The following is a 21,075-nucleotide window of genomic DNA, read 5'->3' as shown; positions in this document are numbered from 1 at the left end:
TTGTTCTTTGGGTGTTGAGTTTGCTAAGTTCTTTATAGATTCTGGACACTAGTCCTTTATCTGATATGTCGTTTGCAAATATCTTCTCACATTCTGTCAGTTGTCTTTTGATTTTGTTAACTGTTTCCTTTGCTGTGCAAAAGCTTTTGATCTTGATGAAATCCCAGTAGTTCATTTTTTCCCTTGCTTCCCTTGCCTTTTGCGTTGTTCCTAGGAAGAACACGGGCAGCAACCTCTTCGACCTCTGCCGCAGCAACATCTTTCTTAGTTTTTGTTTTAATTGAGTATGGAACGGCTTACTGATCAAACTTTGAGGAAATACTGTATTTCTAAACCTCACTAAGGAAAAGTAAAATTTCAGAATCTCATGCCTGCCTTTCTAGTTCAAATCAGTTGGGGAAACAGCTAAGACTATCATAGGACTTAAAGCTTTATGAACTGAGTCACTTTGGAATGGTGCACAGACTGTTACAACAGAATAGCATCAGCTGAATTTATATTCTACATTCGTCCTTTTCTTTTCTCAGCTCATTTCTTATATGAAAGCTAAAGAAAAAGAATTTACCTGCTGAACAATTATTTCAGTAAGGGAAGGAATGAAATGTGATTGTCTTTATGATACAAGGAGTATTTGATCCTTTCAGACTTTTAATATAATTTCAGGCTATCCTTCACAGTCATACATTTATGTCATTTTTGCATTTTGTTTCCACTTAAATCAAATTGTCACTCTCTCCATTTCTGCTGCTAGTTATATGAAATTTTTCAAGTTGTATTAAACTTTTGACTTAATATTATATTTGTGCTCATGAAGGTCATCTCCTATTAGTTTACAGCTTACTTAGTAAGTGCTGAAATACTAATTGCTGCTTCATAGAACAATCTTTACAGCAGTCTGCCTAGATCTCTGTTCCATTAGCTCAGTGCCAGCTGTTGCTTTGGTTACAGTGTTACTGTTTTGGCAAGCTTTTCAAGGATCTTAACTGTGTTGCTTTTCTGACTATATTATTATGGTATTTTCTTTTCTTCCCATATAATACTACTAAGGTATTGGAGGAGAAAGGAAAAAATTACATTATATTTATTTGTTTCTAAAGCAGGAGAAACAATTTTAGTTTAATAAAAAGAAAGTGGTTGTGCCATCTTCTGAAATGCTTTTGAAGAGGTAGAAATTTATCTTGATCTATTTATGAAATTATCCCTTTCTTCTCTGTTACATGGGCTTTAATCTCACTTTATATCACAATTTATGATAAATTTTATATAAGATTAAAAGATTTCTTGAAGGTCACAGTGACAATTTGTAAAAAAATTATCCTTAGAATTGACTGTCTTATTTAAAAGAGAAGACATTGTCTAGAAGACATGGCCACCTTTTCAGCAGAAGCTTATCTCTTGCTAGCATGGTATTTTTCAAATATGTTTAGTCTGTATGTTTTGAGAGCTCTTAAAATTTGCCAGAGAGTATTTCTTGCCTGCAAAACTGGCATATCTGGAGATCTTCTCAATCAAGTGATGATGGGATGACCTGTGGTAGAGTACAGAGTAAACAGGAAAGGGCCCAAGACCTAAAACTGGCCAGCTGTGGGCCTGCTCTCTTGGTGCCTTGGTTTCCTTAAGTGTAAAGTGAGGATAGGAATACTTATTCTGCCTATATTGTGATGACAAATTAATATCAGTAAATATGAAGGCTCTTTAAAACGGGGAAGACAGTATGGAGGTTCCTCACAAAATTAAAAGTAGAATTACCATGTGATGTAGTAACTCCACTACTGGGTATTTACCCAGTATAATTTGAAATAATATATACACCCTTATGTTTATTGCAACATTATTTGAATGCAATAGCCAAAATGTGGAAGGCACCCAAGCAGCTGGGCAAGTTTGCATTCCCGCCCACACTTATTGTTCCTTATGTCTTTGAAGTTAGCTATTCTGACAGGTGTGAGGTGATATCTCTTTGTAGTTATGATTTGCATTTCTCTGATGATGAGTGATATTTTGCATCTTTCCATGTGTCTGTTGACCATCTGGATGTCTTCTTTGGAGAAATGTCTACTCATGTCTTCTGCCCAATTTTTAATTGGATTCTTTCTTTTTGTGTAGTGAGTTATGAAAGTTCTTTATATATTTTGGATACTACCCTTTATCGGATATCTCATTTGCAAATATCTTCTCCCATTCAGTAGGCTGCCTCTTAGTTTTGTTGACTGCTTCCTTCACCATGCAGAAACTTCTTATTTTGATGTAGTCCCACTAGTTTATTTTTGCTTTTGTTTCCCTTACCTCAGCAGACATATGTAGAAAGATGCTGCTACTGCCAGTGTTAAAGAAATTATGGCCTCTGCTCCCTTGAAGGATTTTTATGGTTTCAAGTCTCACATTTAAAAATCAACTTTGGGGGTGCCTGGGTGGCTCAGTGGGTTAAGCCGCTGCCTTCGGCTCGGGTCATGATCTCAGGGTCCTGGGATCAAGCCCCGCGTTGGGCTCTCTGCTCAGCCGGGAGCCTGCTTCCTTCTCTCTCTCTCTCTCTGCCTGCCTCTCTGCCTGCTTGTGATCTCTCTCTGTCAAATAAATAAATAAAATCTTAAAAAAAAAAAAAAGTAAAAATCAACTTTGGGTTTATTTTTGTGTCTAGTGTAAGAAAGTGGTTCAGTTTCATTTTCTTTTGTGTCACTGTACAGTATTCCAAACATGGTTTGTTGAAGTCCATTAGATATTCTTGGCTCCTTTGTCATATAATAACTGATCGTATAGTCATGGGTTTATTTCTTGGCTCTCTATTCTGTTCCTTTGATCTGTGTGCCTGTTTTTTGCCAGTACCATACTGTTTTGATTTCTACAGCATTGTAGTATATCTTGAAGCCTGGGATTGTGATCCCTCTAATTTTGTTCTCTTCAAAGATTGTTTTGGCTATTTGGGGTCTTCTGTGGTTCCATACAGATTTTAGGATTATTTGTTCTAGTTCTATGAAAAATGAAAAATGCTATTGGTGTCTTGATAGGGATTGCATTAAATGTGTAGGTTGCTTTGGGTAGTAATGAAGCTTTTAACAGTATTTTTTCTTCCAGTTCATGAGCATGGAATGTCTTTCCATTTCTTTGTGCATATGCATGTTTTTCTGTTGCCTTTAATCCTTTGTATTGATTTCCTAGGGCTGCCCTAACGAATGACCACATACTAGGTGACTTAAAGCAACTAAAGTTTATTTTCTCGTAATTCTGGTAGTTAGAAATCCAAATCAAGATGTTGGCAGGGCCACACTCCCTCTGGAGACTATGGAAAAAGCCTTCCAAGCCTCTTATTTAACTACTCCTGGCTCCACTCTGTCCTTCACGTTCCATGGCTAGTAACTGTTTCACCCCAATCTCTGCCTCTGTTGTCAAACATTACCTTTTTCATGGTGTTTGTCTCTGGGTGTTTTATTCTCCTTTAAGGACATCAGTCATTGGATTTAGAGCCCACCACAATCCAGTATGACTTCATCTCAGTTTAACTGGTTATATCTACAAAGACCTTTCCTCCAAATAAGGTTAGAGTCTGAGGTTTCAGGTGGACGTGAAATTGTTGGGGACAAGGAACAATAATTTAGACACTAAACCATCTAAAATTTTATCTGTTTGTACAGTGTGTAAACATTTGGCAGCTCATGCTGCCTCAACAGAAACCATAGGCTAGATAGGTGGCTTAAATAATAGATATTTATTTTCTTACAGCTCTGGATGGTAGAAAATCTAAGGTCAAGTTTGGGCAGCGTTCAGTTTCTGGTGAGGAGTCTCTCCTGGCTTGCAGACAGCTGCCTCATTTCTGTGTTCTCACATGATAGAGACACAAGAGTATACAAGCTCTCTGGTATCTTCTTTTATAAGGCACTAATGCCATCAGACCAGGGTCCTACCTCAGGACTTCATCTAACCCTAATTAACTCCAAATAATCCCATCTGTAAATAACATCACATTGGGTGTTAGGGCTTCAACTGGTGGGGGGCCAGGAGTGGGAGTGAGACAGACACAGACATTCAGTCCATAACAAATTGCAAAACTAAAATACATATTTTACATTAGCCAATATTTTAGGAACCAATTATTTTTAAAAAGCAATTGTGATAGTGTGTATTCAGACATAAAACTTGTATTTATTGTTTTAGGAAAAAATTCACACAAGACTCATGTTTATATAGTAATATAAACATTCATATATTTTTTTATTTGACTTAATATCTTGTCCCCCAAACTAGGAAGCATTATTGAATGATGTTTTTAGGTATCTAAGGTATCTGATTTATATTTTTGTCATAATTTGTTACCCTTTTCATTTCCCAATATTTACCTTAGACATTTTTATTAAAATACAATGAACAGGGGTGCCTGGGTGGCTCAGTGGGTTAAGCCGCTGCCTTCGGCTCGGGTCATGATCTCAGGGTCCTGGGATCGAGTCCCGCATCGGGCTCTCTGTTCAGCAGGGAGCCTGCTTCCTTCTCTCTCTCTCTCTCTCTCTCTGCCTGCCTCTCAGTGTACTTGTAATTTCTCTCTGTCAAATAAATAAATAAAATCTTAAAAAAAATACAATGAACAGAGAAGTGTATACATTATGAGTTTTTCACAAAGTGTTTTGTGAAAAACACAAAATGTTTTTCACAAAGTGAACAAACATATAACTAAACATTCAGATTTAAAAACACTAAAACCTTTACCAGCATTCCACAAACCTTTCCTATGCTCTTTTTGCAGTTCGCAAGTTCCCCCAGGTAATTCTTTTGTATCTACTAAAAATTTGAGAGCCACTTGCATAGGTACCCAAAGTAGCAGGTGTTTGTGTAGATCTCTTACCTATCAGTTGTTAGTGGACTTAGTTTCCATCATACGGTCTCATACACAGGCTTTCAAATGTGCTGCTCCTTTGCTTGGAGGAGTTTTCCTTTTGCTTTCCCCCTCTTCCTGTAAATTGCTACTTCCTGTAAATAGTAGCATGGAGCCCAATGCGGGCCTTGAACTCATGACCCTGAGGACAAGACCTGAGCCAAGATCAAGAGTCGGACACTGAACTGGCTGAGTCACCCAGGCGCCCCCTCCTCACGTAAATGTTTCACATCTTACCTTCAGGCCACCAGACACCTTCATTTCAGATCTTAGCTGAGACTCCTTCATGGAGCATTTCCTGACTCCTCCATCCTTCTTTCTTTCCCTCCCAGATCTAGGTTAATACCCCTTTGACGTGTTTTCATTAAACTCTGCATTTCTCCTCTCATTTATCATGGTGCGTTCTAATTGCTGCTTTACTTGTCTTTATATCCCTTCAGACTATAAATAAGTCAGAGTGTAATATTTGCCTCATTTTTTAAAAAACTCCTTGTGTCTTGTGCATTAATAGAGGATGATATACATTGAATGATAGTAAAGTCATCATGTTTCAGTTCTGGAAAAGGTACTAGAGTTCATCTAGTCCAGCTCCTTCTTTTTACAGATCAGGAAACTAAAAGCCCAGAATGTATTATTAGTAAGGGCTCGGAAAAAGCCTGTGATCAAAATCCATAGTATTTGTCTGTGGTGAGAGGGGTGGTGGAGAAAGGATGTTAATGTTAAGTATCTTCAGGAGATGTTTTTCACTTCTATCATAGCTAGACGAAATGATTTCATTTTCAATTTTTCTAATGTTCTAGTCTCATTCCTGGCTAGAGTATTGTTCCATTGCCTTGCTGTTCTTCACTCTCACTAATTCTGTGCTTGATTTACCTCCTTTGTGACTTATAGTTTCCAACACCCCTATTTTCATGATTTATTACTTCAGTTTAGTTTGCTACCTAGACTAGGTTTCTGTGATTATCTATTTCAGATGTGTTCTCATTTCCACCCAGAGTGCCCTATTGGCACTTGACACTCAGCAGGACGAACAGCTCAGTGCTTTGTTAGCAGCAGCCCCTGATCCTCCCGTGCCTGCTCTCTCCCACCCACTCACCCAGATGATCTCCTTCTGACTGTCCTTTTGCTATGCCTGTCTTCACAAGCTCACCAACTTGACACTTCCAAGATCCTAGTCTTTTCCCTGCCTCTTTCCCTTGTAATCAGTCAGCATCCAGTTTCTTTCCAGTGTTTCAAAATCTCTTGTATCTGTCCTGTTCTTTATACCCTCATTGCAGCTCTCTACTTTAAGCTGCGTTTTCAGCTCATTATTTTATTTCCTCAAACAGCTTAGATTGTGATATTTAGAAAAATCATTTTTATTACCAAAAAAATAAAATAAAATAAAATCTTTACAGAATGCCACTCAGCATTGTCAGTGACAAGACCCTTGTTATCAGCTCAACATTACCTTTTATTATGAGTTTTTAAGGCACATAACATTTGTGGCAATAGAATCTCTTTATTGCTCCTTACATATACTCTGTAGTTTTCCTCTGTCATTTCTTTGTGTATTCTGTTCTTTAAAAAAAAAAAAAAAAGCCATCTTCACATGAATAAATGGTTCTCCTTCTCCTTCATTCTCCTTCTCCCTCTCCTTCTAAGTCTGGCAGTCATCTATTCCAGTGGTTCCCAGATGGTTGCCAGGCCAACTATATCAGAAGCATCTGAAGAGTTTTGAAAATTCTGTAACCAGGTCTCAGTCTGGTCCAACTGAACCACAGTCTTTGGAGTTTAGGTCTTGCTGGCTACATTTTTATTTTAAAAAAAACCAAAAAAACAACAAAAAAAAACTTCAGATAGCTTTGGGAATCTCCATTCATCTATCCTCATCATTTTTAAATTTATGAAATTAAGATGCAGAGGAGAGAACCAAGTACCTCAAGCTTACTCATGTGGTATCTATTGGGTAACTACTCATTTGAATAAGTAAAGATAGAGTGATAAGAAATTCTTGGGAACTGGAACAAAAGCTCTTCTAGCATTCTTTTAACTTTTAGAATATTAATAAATGACCTGAGAACCAATATTTTGTACTATCCATATACTGAGTACTAGGTATTTTTTTTAAACATATATTTTTATCCCCAGGGATACAGGTCTGTGAATCACCAGGTTTACACACTTCACAGCACTCACCAAAGCACATACCCTCCCCAGTGTCCATAATCCCACCCCCTTCTCCCAAACCCCCTCCCCCCAGCAATCCTCAGTTTGTTTTGTGAGATTAAGAGTCACTTATGGTTTGTCTCCCTCCCAATCCCATCTTGTTTCATTTATTCTTCTCCTACCCACTTAAGCCCCCATGTTGCATCACCACTTCCTCATATCAGGGAGATCATATGATAGTTGTCTTTCTCTGCTTGACTTATTTCACTAGGTATTTTATTTTTTAAGATTTTATTTATTTATTAGAGAGAGAAGAAGAGAGCACCAGTAGGAGGGAGTGGCAGAGGCAGAAGGAGAGGGAGAAGCAGGCTCCCTGCTGAGCAGCGTGCCCAATGCGGGGCTGGATCCCAGGACCCTGAGATCATGATCTGAGTTGAAGGCAGATGCTTAGCCAACTGACCCACCCAGGTCCTCCACTGAATACTAGGTATTTTGAATATGTTATTTCAATAGTCTGAAATTAGTCTGAAAATTAGACTGAAAAATAGTCTGAAATAGTCTGAAACTGAAAAGTTGTCATGCAAAGAACAATATTAGCAAACCAAATCATAAAAATTTACTTGCTCATTTACTTATTCAACACCTATCTATTTAGCACCTGTGCTAGATATTATGAGTATTAAAGTGAATAAAACAAATTTGGATCCTCCCCTCAGAGATCTTAAAATCTGGTGAGGAAAGAAATATTATTAATATAAAGTTTGATGAGTGATAACGTAATATTCCCAGTGTCACACAGATTATACAAAGTTGGGCTTTTGTCCCAAGACTATTTACTTTTAAAAGCCCACATTAACTACGATTCCAGCAGATCAAAGTAAAGACAGCTAATACTTGAGCTCTTCATTCTGTCTGCAGTGCTAGGTCAGTTATAAGGACTTTTTCATTTACATATAAGGTTGATACTGCTGTTTTCACTGTAGTACAGATGAGGAGACTAAGTCTCAGGATGGTTAAATAATTGACTAAGGTTTTGGCTACTAACTACTCGTGCTTGGCTTCTGATCTAGGCTTCTGGCTCCAAATACCTGTGAAATAGGTATAACAAAACTTTATATAATAGAATCAACAAATCCAATAGTTCATTATTTGACAAGATTAATACATTAAATTGATAAATACTGAAAAAGACTATTAAGAATAGGAAAAAAAGTTTTTTAAAAGGCACACATTACTGGTATTAAGGGGGAAAAAAAGTGACCCAATTACAGGTTCAACAGAAAATAATAAGTTAATAAGGGGATACTAGGTATAATTTTAAAACAGTACATTTGAAAGGTTAGATAAGATTGAGAAATTTCTAGAAAAACAACTTACTGAAACGAACACTAGGAAAATTTAAAAATCTGATTAGTTGTATTGACAAAATTAATTATCATTACACAACCTCCCTCAAAGAAACTTCAAAGGGGCGCCTGGGTGGCTCATTGGGTTAAAGCCTCTGCCTTCGGCTCAGGACATGATCCCAGGGTCCTGGGATCAAGCCCCGCATCAGTCTCTCTGCTCAGCAGGGAGCTTGCTTCCTCCTCTCTCTCTGCCCAACTCTCTGCCTACTTGTGATCTCTATATGTCAAATAAAGATATAAAATCTTTAAAAAAAAAAAAAGAAACTTCAAGGACAGATAGTAGTTTCACTAGTGAATTCATTCAAATATTTAATAAATCAACCAGTGTTTTTACAAACTCCATCTACGAATTGAGAAAGAAGGAACACTTACTTGATTATTTCATGAGGCCAGTATATATAAACTTGATATGAGGAAGGATATTAGCTATCTCTCCTGAAAATCAATTAAAATCTAATAAAGAAGGGCACCTGGGTGGCTCAATGGGTTAAAGACCTGCCTTTAGCTCAGGTCTTGATCCCAGGGTCCTGGGATTGAGCCCCACGTCAGGCTTTCTGCTGAGCTGGGAGCCTGCTCCCACCCCCACTCCTGCCTCTCTGCCTACTTGTGATCTCTGTCTGGCAAATAAATAAAATCCTAAAAAAAAAAACTACTAAAAGAAGGATTAGCAAATATAAGTTATGGACATCTAAAAAGGATAATTCATCATTATCAAGATGGCTTTAGTCTAGAAATACAATGTAATGTCATCAATGAAGGGAAAAATTGATCATCTTAGTAAATGCAGAAAAAGCATTTAATACAATCCAACATCAGTCTATGATGTAAAATTTTTAGCAGACCTAGAATAGAATATTCTTAATCCAATAAAGTGAAATATTTAAGGTTTTCTGCTTGCGGTTAGGAATGATACAAAGATATTACTCATCACTTTAACATAGCAACATACTGAAGATCCTAACCAGGGAGTAAGAGAAAGCAATAAAATATAGAAGGATTAGAAATGAAGGGGCACCTGGGTGGCTCAGTGGGTTAAAGCCCCTGCCTTCGGCTCAGGTCATGATCCAGAGTCCTGGGATCGAGCCCTGAATTGGGCTCTCTGCTCGGCAGGGAGCCTGCTTCCTCCTCTCTGCCTGCCTCTCTGCCTACTTGTGATCTCTATCTGTCAAATAAATAAATAAAATCTTTAAAAAAAATGAAGAAATATTATAGATATTGGGGAAGGTATGTGCTATGGTGAGTGCTGTGAAGTGTGTAAATCTGGCAATTCACAGACTTGTACCCCTGGGACTAATAATACATTATATGTTTATAAAAAAATTAAAAATTATTAAAAAAATAAATGAAATAAAAATTACTTAGAAATAACATGATTATGTATATAGGAAATCCAAAACAATCTTCAAACTATTAGAATTAATAACAGAACTTTGAAACTTTGGTAAAATTCAATATATAATAATGAATTGTATCTTTATTATACAAGCAGCAAAATTAAAAATTACCACTTAAATATCAAAAAGCACCAAATGTGTAGGAATGATTCACACTGGAGTTATGTAATAGCTCTTCACAGGAACTGTAACGTTGTTAAGAGAAGTTAAAGAAGACCTGAGTAAATGAGGAGAGCTACCATATTCATGGATTAGAGAATCGTTCTTACAAAGGTTTCAATTCCTGCTAATTTTAGGTATAGATTTTATGTAGTCTCAAAATTTCAGGAGCTTTTTCTTTGATGGAAATTTCTAGCCCATTATTAAATTTATATGGAAGTATCGTGAGCCAAAAATAGTCTATACCAAATTGAAGAAGAACAGAAATGGAGGACTATCAGACTTATTCTAAAGCTACAACAGTTTACACTGGTGATTTGATGTAATGAAGGTAGACAAATGGTACAGAATTGAAGGTTCAGGTAAAAACACGTAAATGGAAACTTCATTTACTGCAAAGGTAGGCTTTGAGAGCAAAGAGGTAAAGATTTTAATTTCCTTGTTTGTTTTTTCAAGTAAGTTTTGGGCCAGTTGGGTATTTATATAGAAAATCACTAATCTTGGCTCCTTTCTCATACAGAAAGTAGTTCCAGGTGGATTATATTTCTGAATGTGAAAGACAAATGAATAGAGTTTCTGGAGGGTAAATTCTTGAACGAAGGACATTTTCATAAATGTGGGATAGGAAAATTTTTAAATAAGATACTAAAAGTGCTAACCATAGGTTGATAAAATTGCATGTAAATTAGGAACTTCTTTTCCTTACAAGAATTCTTAAGTGTGGGAGAACATACTTGCAATATATATAATTATCAAAGTGATTACATCCAAATATGTAAACAACTTTTACAAATATGTAAAAGATGAAAATAACCAGTGAGGAAAATGGGCAAAAAAAATGAACATGCACTTCACAAAAGAAGTTCTCAAATGGATAATTAACATGCAAGAAGGGATAACTTCTTAGTCATCACAGAAATGTAAATTAAAACCACAGTGATCATTCCAAAGAATAGCTTAAAAAGATGATAATTCTGAATTTTGGTAAGGTTGTGGAACACCCACAACTCATGTATTGCTGCTGGGGCGTGAATTGTACAATGACTTTGGAAAATTGGCAGAATCTGCAAACACTAAGCATACAAATACCTAATGATTCAGCATTTCTGCTCTTACCCAGCAGAAATGCATATGCATGTATGTTCACTAAAAGCTAGGTACCAGAATGTTCATGAAAGCATTATTTAAAATACCTAAACAATGGAAATAACTCAAATGTACACCAGTTGGATATTAGGTGGATAAACTAAGGTAAATTTCTACTCAACAGCAGTGAAAATGAATCAAGTACTGCTACATGCAACAGCATGGACGAATTTTACAAATAAGATATTGACTAGAAGGAGGCAGACAGAAAACAATAACTTTCTTTAGGGTTCCATTTATGTAAAAATCAGAAATTGGCAAAACTAATCAATGGTGTTAGAAATTATGATAGTGATAATATGTGGAGAGATGCAGTTAGGCAAGCCATAATAGATTCAGAGTTCCTGATAATATTTGGTTGCATAGCCTAGGTGGTAGTTACTCAGATATGTTCACTTGGTGATAATTCTTAAAGTTGTATTTACATAATTTGCCCACTCCTCTGTATGTTCAAGAATTTTATTTCAGATAATATTTTGTAGTTTTCCAATTCACAAATGGTATGTTTATATTAAGCTAATGAATGTGAGTAACTGGCATTAACTGAAAAAGTGGTCATATAAATTGGAAAGCTGAAAATTACAACTAGAGTTATTATAAGTATTATAAATTATACTTATTTCAAATATTGCCATATTAGATGCTTCTTTAAGAATGAGCTAGGGGCACCTGGATGGCTCAGTTGGTTAAGCAGCCCACTCCTTATTTCAATTCCAGTCAGGCTCTGTGCTCTGCACTCATCTGGGAGTCTGCTTGTCCCTCACCCTCCCCTCTGAGCTAGCTAGCGCTCTGCGCTCTCTCTCTCTCTCTCTCTGTCAAATAAATATTTAAATCATTCCCCTCTCTTGCTTAAAAGAGAAAAAAAGGAAGGAGTTATATATGTTTCTGTATTGAAAAGTTTTGGGGAGTTAATAATTTTTGGAGCAGGAAATGATGAAGACTAGTCCATGTTAGGGCGCCTGGGTGGCTCAGTTGGTTAAGCAACTCAAATAAATAAATAAATAAAATCTTTAAAAAAAGAAAAGTGGTCCATGTTAGCCAGACCTTTCAAGTGAAATACGACTTTAAAAGTCTTTCAGTTAGGGGTTCCTAGGTGGCTTAGTGGGTTAAAGCTTCAGGTCATGATCCCAGGGTACTGGGATTGAGCCCCACAGGGTCCTGGGATTGAGCCCTGCAGGGTCCTGGGATCGAGCCAGGCATTGGGCTCTCTGCTCAGCAGGGAGCCTGTTTCCTCCTTTCTCTGCCTGCCTCTCTGCCTACTTGTGGTCTACGTCTGTCAAATAAATTAAATTAAAAGTATTTACTAAAAAGTAAAAAAGTATTCTGCTCTGGGGAGGAAGGAAAAAATGGAACTAACAAAAACCAAAGCATAGTACTATACTCCATGTTTTCAGTTGACTAATTCTATGTTAAATAGCTTATTTTCTCCCATTTTCTTTGATAGTTCACTGATAGAGAATTGATAGTATATACTAGAATTAAATTCTGTTATAACCATATTAAATTAAGCTTTTTTCATTAAAGCATTTGAAATGATGTTCATTTGCTTCTTTTTCTTGTTTAATTAAAAATCTAAAATGGGTGTTGGAGCCACTAACCTTGTTTGCTTTTTTCTATAAGCTGATTCTACTTTGCCTCTGGGTGTGAGTGTGTGTTACTGCACCATGTTATGTTACTAACACCAATATGTTTCAGAAGTAACTTTATGTCTTCTTTATCAACTTAACTGTTAAGAAATTAAGTTAATGAAATAATTTAACTTTTAAACTAAGTGCTTTTAAACACAGTCGCTGAATCATTAAGTGAAAGCAGACTTTCACCTGTTTGGGCCTGGTGATCCATGTTGAGGTACTAGATTCTGCCTTGATAATTCATTTACTTAGTGACAGAGTCAACAACATGTTTATATTACTATGGACTCAGTCTACCCCCCAGTGTTTTTGCTACCTGCCTTACCGCCTACCTCTCTCTACTACAGTCACTCTGTTCCAGCCACAGTCAGGGCCTTCTTGGTGTTTGATTAGCTGCCAACCATATTTTTACCTCAGTGCTTTTGTTGATACCTGTCCAGATCTGTTTTTCCTCATATCCTCCTCAGACTCCCTCGCTCATTCTATTCAGGTCCGTGTTTGAAAAAATCACCTCAGAAATGCATTCTCTGAGTCTTCTCCATGTTTTCCCCATCATTTTCTATTCTTATTCCCTGATTGATTTTTTTATAGCAGTTATCTCTACCTGATAGTCTGTTACATATATATTTTTAATATATTTCTGAGTAAATATAAGTTCCATGAGGATAGGGACTTAAATGGTTTTGCTTACTACTATATTTCCAGGACCTGAAACCAAGGCAGATACACAGTAAGCCCTGTATAAATATTTGTGGTTAGAATGAATGAATGAATGAATGAAATATAATGAATAGTGTCAGTCTGTACAATTCAGCCCTCAGTTAATTCCGTGGAATTCACTTATTTATTCTCCAAACAGATGTAGGGTTGTTGTTAATTCCAGCATGGCTCTCTTTATAGGCATTTGTGGTAAATTTTAAATAAGCTCTAATAATATAACCAATTTCTGATCTTGTTATTATCCTTTAAAGGAGGAGAAAAAGGGAAGGGGGGAATAATATACATAGTATTTAATTTTGTCTGTTATGAAATAAATGACTAAAAATAATATTTGTTCCAAATGCACTCTCTTTGTTCTTGTCTCTGATAATTTAAAAAATATGGTAGTAGCTGCTTATGTGCTGTTCAAAATTGTAGATTTATATTGATTTTGTTTGTCTTCCTATTTATATCTATTCCTACCCTGCCAACCCCACCTTTTTAAAGAATCCAACCCAAGTCGGAACAGCTCTTCAGGTTTTCCATAATCTTGGAATTTTGAAGGATACTATTACCAGTGTTGTGGATGGATATTGCGCTACTTTAGAAGAACATATCAACAGTACGTTAGACATCAAAGTTCTGACTCAGCCTTCGCAGTCAGCTGTGAGAGGTATGGCTATGGTTTATATTTAGCTGCTTTGTTTATTTATAAACCAAGAAGTCCTTTGAATAGTATGTGAAACACTTAAGTTTCAAAGCAGTCTAATGACTCATTTTTTAGTAGACAGAAAATGAGAGAAGAAATTATGTTTCAGAATGTATTTATAACTTTTTTTTTTGTCTAATCAGTGAGTTGAATTGGCCAATTGGTATATTCAGAACTTCTAGAAAAAAAAATCTATAAACTGTGACTCCACTTAGTTCAGAGGAAACAGATGCAAGAAAAAAAAAAAAAAGAACATTTTTCTTCCTGAAATCCTTATCCTCACAAGTACTCCTTGAGACAGAAAATATTTTTTAAGGAAATGCAGTTTCACCCTTAGCTTTTCGGGCTTTTCCTTGGAATAATTCTGGCATTTAGGGGCAAAGAAGGCTCATTGTGAACTTAGAAACTGATAAAAACCTTTGGGAACATTAAAACCATACAAAATCTAAAAGGAAAAAAAAACCCTACAAAAGAAAGGTATGAGAGAGGAATAATCCAACAATAGCACTCTGCAACCTTTTTCCTGCCAAGATACAGCTGCTATTGGCATTCATGTAGAAAACACCCTTCACAGATGAGATGGGAAAGACATGTTATGTGTGCCTCTCATCTAACCAACTTATCTCCGCATTTCTCTCCTTGTATTTTCTCTTCTCTCCTCTTAATATGGGTGAGCTGTGCTTGCTCCTAGCAAAGACCAAGTACTGTGCTCCTATGTTAGATCCCATGTCCCAAAGGCATTGCTTTAGCAGATCCCCTCTGTCTGCCATCTAGTTAGTTTTCCTTCTTTAAGTCTCTTTCCTATTACATACAGTCATGCTAGTGTACCTTCTGCTGAAAGACAGATCTATGTTTGTCTATGTTTCCTTCTTCAGCTCTGCTCCCCCATTTATTTCTTTAGACTACAGAAAAATTCCCCAAAGTTGTTGTGTTTATTTATTGTCTCTACAGTTTTTCTCTTTCCATTTCTCTTTTAGATTTTTACATATTTATTTTAGAGATAGAGAGTGGGGGAAGGGGCAAAGGAGCAGAGGGAGAGAGACAAGCAGACTCTGTGCTGAACACAGAGCCTGATACAGGGATTGATCCCATAACCCTGAGATCATGACCTGAGCTGAAACCAAGAGTTGGAAGCTCAACGGATGGAACCACCAGGCACCCTTCTTCCCATTTTCATATTGAAGAAGCTTCTCTGTCTAAAGAGTTGTCCTAAAAAATAAATAATGCATATAGAATTAATAACAGAGTTCCTCATATATGGCTTATACTGAACAAATTTACAGTGAGTGATTATTATTTTTATATTTGCTATATAAACATAGCCTTAAATAACACAAAATATATGTCACTCATAAATAAGTTGCACTAGATAAGAAGAGATAAAAGAATCTTAGATCTTAAAGGGATTTTTAAAGGTTAGCCTTAGCATCTGAATAGGTCTTTTTTAACACTGTCCCAGAAGGGGAGCTTTGAAAAAAAATTGCCAAAGGAGAATTCACTCTCAGCTTTTCCCAGCAATTATTCTCAGAAAGTTTGATCTAATGTTTAAATTTCTAGGAGCAGTTTAATCTCATTCCCTCTTGTGTTGTCAAGAAAGGGGAAAAAAAAATGAAAGCAATTATTCACATGCTGTCAATCCTAATGTACACCCTTTTTGTTGAAAGAATAAAGAGTTTTAAAGCCTTATTATCATCTGTTGAGGAGTAGATACTGTGATTTATTGTAGAAACCTTAAGCGTTAATTCTTTATTATTTTTTAAAAGAATAATCACTATTATTTTTAGTTTTTTAAATTTGCTGTTGGCAGTAGTCATGTTAATTTGCTGATCTTGTTGGTTATATTGAGATTATGGAGTAAAATGTCCTTTTTGGAAATACACATTAAAGTATTAAGGGTGATGGGGCATCATGTCAGTAACTAACTAACAAATGATTCTAGGAAATTTTTTTTTTAGTATGCTTTCAGATCTGTATGTTTGAGATTTTCCAGAAATATTAAAATATATAAAGTTGATATAATTTTAAGGGAAAAATATTACCCATGATGTATTTCAAAAGCTTATAATTCAGTAAGAAAAAGATATAAATAAGTTTGTTGAAAAAATAAGAATATGCTTGGGCAATTAACAGAACACATCTAATGGAAGAATGTGGTCAGCTTCTCTTTAAAGGGTGAACTAACTAGTTATTAGGGAAATATAGATAAAACAAGATTCAATTTTTCAATGAGGAGAATGGCAAAATCTAAGAGTTAAATGTTAGACAAGAGCAGAAACTCTAGTATACTGATTGTAGGAGAATGAAATTGTTCAGCCACTTCACTCAGTTTTATCAAATTGTTCTCTAAGGTTAAAACTGTGTACCTTGAGATCTTATCATTTCTCTTAGAAAAAAAAATTCTCTTGGAATTTTTGTTGTATTATTATTGATAGTAGTGATAAAGTGAAAACAGTCTTTTCTCCAGTAGAAATAAAGTGCTATCTTTGGGTCTCAGTTTTTTACTGAGCCTGTGCCTTTGTACCTTGAACTTCACAAGTATACTAATTTTTTTTTTTTTTTTTTTTGGCTCCTCCCTTGTATGGGAGAGAATGACCAGAGTGGGCTGGAGTTGGGTATTTCCGTTCCCCAGGTCATTTATATTCTGATAATACCCCAGAGGGTCAGGCTCTAGTTAACTAGTCTTCCCTCAGGGCAGGCCTTGTTAAAAGAATAGAGTACTCTGGTGTATTTCGAGATGGTTTTTGTTTGTTTGTTTGTTTGTTTTGATTCCTCCTGCTGGAGGCATGAGGAGATTTTTCTCTGATATTTACTGTGGGAACTTGGGCTCCTGGATGCAAATATAAAAATATTGTGGGCCCCCTCTGGGTACGCCTGGAGCTTTTAATACTCAGAGTTGCCCTCTTTGAGCCTCTAGCAATTCATGGGTTAAGGTTCAGGTTTTCCTTCCCTCACACTGGCTCCCAGCATTTGTTTTCTGCTAGCAAGGCTCTGCTAGCAGAAATACTTCCTGTATTCGCCAGTCAGTCTCTCTTATCTTGGGGGCAGTGATTTGCCATGTGTCCTCTCCTCTCTTACAGGTCCAAGAAGAGTTGTTGATTTCTCAGTCTGTTTGTCATCTTACTTGTTGTTAGGACAGAGTGGCAACTTAGAGGCTCCTCACATTAGAACCAAAAATGGAAGTTGCTAACTTGGATTTTCACTGCCATACCTCACTTGTTTCTTCTTTGACATTGTTAAAAGACAGCTGACCCTAAATGGAGGCACTTATGCTAAAACCCACATCACCAAAATGACATAACTTAATTATAGTTTCAGCCTTTCTCAGAAATGGAATTTTAAACCAGTCAATCATGAATCACTTTGTTAGTACTAGTACCAGTGAGGTCATTCTGCCCTACTGCCCTTAAAAAGAAAGTGACCTTGCCATAAACAATTTGGTGGTTGTTGTTGTTTTTGTTTTTCTAGTATAACTTCTCTGTTCCTGCTCCCTTCTGCCTATAAAGATCTCTCATTTCATACAGCTCCTGAAATCTCCTTTCCCTCTGCTACATTTGTTGCTGCCTGATTCATGAATCATTGAATAAAAGCCAATAAGATCTTTAAAATTTGCTCACTTGAATTTTATTTTTTTAACAATGTCCATATGGATCTTTCCTTATCTTTGAAGTTAAGTAATTTCTTTAGGATATATCTTGGCATTGAATGCTCTATATCATCTTTTTTTTTTTCCTGAGTTAGAATACGTTCTCTTTTATAGGTTTACTTTAATTGTATATTTGAATATTTTTATTTTCCATTTGTTTTTTTCAGGAACTTTAATTATATACATGTAACAACTTATTTGTTTTCCATTTCTAACATATTTTCTGTAATTATTATATTTTAATTCTTTGAACTTTCATTTTCTATAATTTCTTCTTGATCATTATATTGTTCTGTTATTTGTAATGTGTTCTTAATCTCTGTTATTTATTTACACTAAGAATATTCCTTATAGTTACTTTGAGACTGTGGAAAACTAAGTAACTCTTAGTTTTCTAAGAGTTACTCATTCTGTTGTTTCCTTTGGGAATTTCTTTGGCAACTTAAGTTCTTTCCTTCCCCCCTTCCTTCCCTCTCGATCTGTGTTAGTTCCTATATTATTTGTTTCTGATTATTACTTATCTTTGAAAGGTACTGCTGGTTGCTGAAGAATAATATAGGGGTGGTTATAGGGAGAGACTAGGACAGTCTATAACTAGGATTAAGTTTGAAATCTAGAGTAACCATTCACCAACTTCCTTTCTTCCATCTTGGAAACACATCTTTCCTCAAATTTTTGGTCATTCTGAGCTTAGCGTGGGTCCCTGTAAAGCCATTTAAGCAATTTTTTTGTGGAAACCTCACATTCTCTGCTTTTCTTCCCTCTTTCACCTCATTTTTACCTCTAAGAGTCTCCCCAAACTAGAGGACTATTTATTATATGTAAATATAATTTTATTATTTCTCCTTTAGTTTTTCTTTGTTATTAGTCTGGAACAATTAAACATTTTATTAGCTCCTTCCCTCACTCACCCATGTCTCCCCATTTCAGCTCTAAGCAAAGAATCATTGGATAGCCTGTTTAAATTTTTACAATTGATTTTAAGGACAATTTGGTTTTTCCTAATAGTCTAAGATGACAGCTGTCTGGTTCCTTCATTTTGATTTATCCTCAGCATTTGGCATACATAATCTCAAGTTTGCTGTTTTAGTTGATTTCCTTGTTTTTTGTTTTGAAGTTCATTTTTTCCTCTACTTTTTGTTCTATTTTCATTGCTGTTAAGGGAAGACTGTAGAAAAATGATTTTACTCTACTCTCAGTAACTAGGAATCACACTTAAGTATTATTTTTTGAGAAACTCTTGGTTTCCTCTATCAATTTAATAAAACTTAGTTTATGACACTATTTTGTTTCTTGATTCCCTTGAAGCTAGCCAATAATGGCATCAGTTTTTCTGTTTTAATTATTCTTTCTCCTCTTCCTTTATATAGCTACTCTATGTTCAGTTGATTATTTTTATCATGTTGATCTCTTCAACAAGATGTATTTAGCTTGTGAGGATAAAAATCTTTAAGTACCAAATAAGTAAGTAAGAAAAATGAAACCTCTAGAGCTAGATGAACCAATGATTGTAATCTCATTTTTCTCTGCTTCAGTTTCTCCAAAATAAATATAAACAGAAAATAGTACTTTCTTATGTATCTGCTCATATTTATTTTGAGAGTAATGGGTTGATGTGTCCCATAATTCTTTATAATAAAATTGAGCTATATTCCAGGAATTTGATCAATAATTTCTAATTTTCACTAAGATACTGTATACCCTTTCTTCATTGTTATTTCATTCTGTATATGACATGTGAGCTAACTGCAGATTGTTAAAGATTACCTCTCTATTTCCTGTATGCTTTACTTTAATAGTCTGCACAACACTGCAGATAATTTTTTAAGTTATTTAGGTCTAGCTTTCAAACAGGAATTATTCATATTTTTTTTAATTTATTTATTTGACAGACAGATCACAAGTGGGCAGAGAGGCAGGCAGAGACAGAGAGAGGGGGAAGCAGGCTCCTGAGCAGAGAGCCTGATGCGGGGCTCAATCCCAGAGCCCTGGGATCATGACCTGAGCTGAAGGCAGAGGCTTTAACCCACTTAGCCACCCAGGCACCCCTATTCGTATTTTTTAAGTCAGTATTTTTCTCATAGGTGTTTCTCTCTTTTATTGCTTTCCACTGTTATCAGACTAAAAACTAATAGCCACTCTTTGCTGAGGATACATGTAATTCTTTTCTAAACTTAGAATTGTTGAAAATCTGTAATGAAGCAGCTTACAAACACAGCCTCTGGTTTTCTGGATTCCTTGCCCCCCCCCCTTAAAACAGAATAAATTAATCATTGATGAGCTCTTTTGCGTGGCTTTAAAGCTTAATTTGGATTGGAATTGACACTTTTTCTTTTCTTTCTTTCTTTTTTTTTTTCAGATTTTATTTATTTTGGGGAGAGAACACAAGTGGGAGGAGGGGCAGAGGCAGAGGGAGAGAGAGAATCTCAAGCCGACTCCACACTGAGTGCAGAGCCCAATGCAAGGCTTGATTTCATGACCCTGAGATCATGACCTGAGCCAAAATCAAGAGTTGGATGCTTAACTGACTGAGCCACCCAGGTGCTCCTGGAATTTATACTTTACCACTTGAGACTAAAATTCCTTTTTTCTATATTGAAACATTTTAGACCTGCACAGATAGCTGTTTTTCTGTATTACATTCAAGAACATTCTTAGACATCATTCTTAAGAAATTTAACATTGATATATTAATATTACTTAATGTATAATCCATATTCCACATTTTCACTTATTCTCCCAAATATTCTTTTTCCCTCCAACTTGAACCAAGTTACAGTGGTTTTCCCCCCCAACTTGAACCAACCAGAATTATGTTTTTCTATGAGTTATCTTATCTCTTTTCTCTCCTTTAATCAAAATAACCCCAGTGCCTTTTTTGCTTTTTATGGCATTAACATATTTGGAGAGCTCCATAATTTGAATTTATCTGGATTTATCTGATTGTCTCTTCATGGGTATATTCAGAGTAAACAAACTGGTGAAGTGATATTGTATATTTACCATTAACATCATATCAGTAAGCACCCAAATTTTGTCAGTTTGTCTCATTACTGCTGATGCTAAAGGAAATCACCTCATTACTGTGGTATATGCCAGACTGCTTTTTATAAGAGTACTTTCTTTTCTTTGTGATTAGGAAGTGGTTTGTGGTGCATACCTTAAGACCATGTGAATATCCTGTTTTCCGTAACATTTCATCCAGTGTTTTAATATCCAGTGGTTATCTTTCCCTCAATTATTTTGCTAGGAGTTGCAAAATCGTTATTATTTTCTATC

The 21,075-nt window shown here is 35.8% G+C and overlaps 1 protein-coding gene across 1 annotated transcript in view; it reads left to right on the top strand.

Annotated features, from left to right (window-relative positions):
* COG5 (component of oligomeric golgi complex 5) overlaps positions 1–21,075 on the top strand; it is a 300,872-nt gene that overhangs the window by 144,431 nt on the left and 135,366 nt on the right. The window contains exon 8 of the mRNA XM_059397031.1: positions 13,952–14,117. Coding sequence (XP_059253014.1) covers positions 13,952–14,117 — 166 coding nt within the window. The remainder of the gene's footprint in view (positions 1–13,951; positions 14,118–21,075) is intronic.

This window comes from Mustela nigripes, chromosome 4, assembly GCF_022355385.1.
Source record: "Mustela nigripes isolate SB6536 chromosome 4, MUSNIG.SB6536, whole genome shotgun sequence".
Taxonomy (NCBI): domain Eukaryota; kingdom Metazoa; phylum Chordata; class Mammalia; order Carnivora; family Mustelidae; genus Mustela; species Mustela nigripes.
Note: the sequence above shows the minus strand (reverse complement) of the source record. Positions and strands in the feature narration are given on the sequence as shown.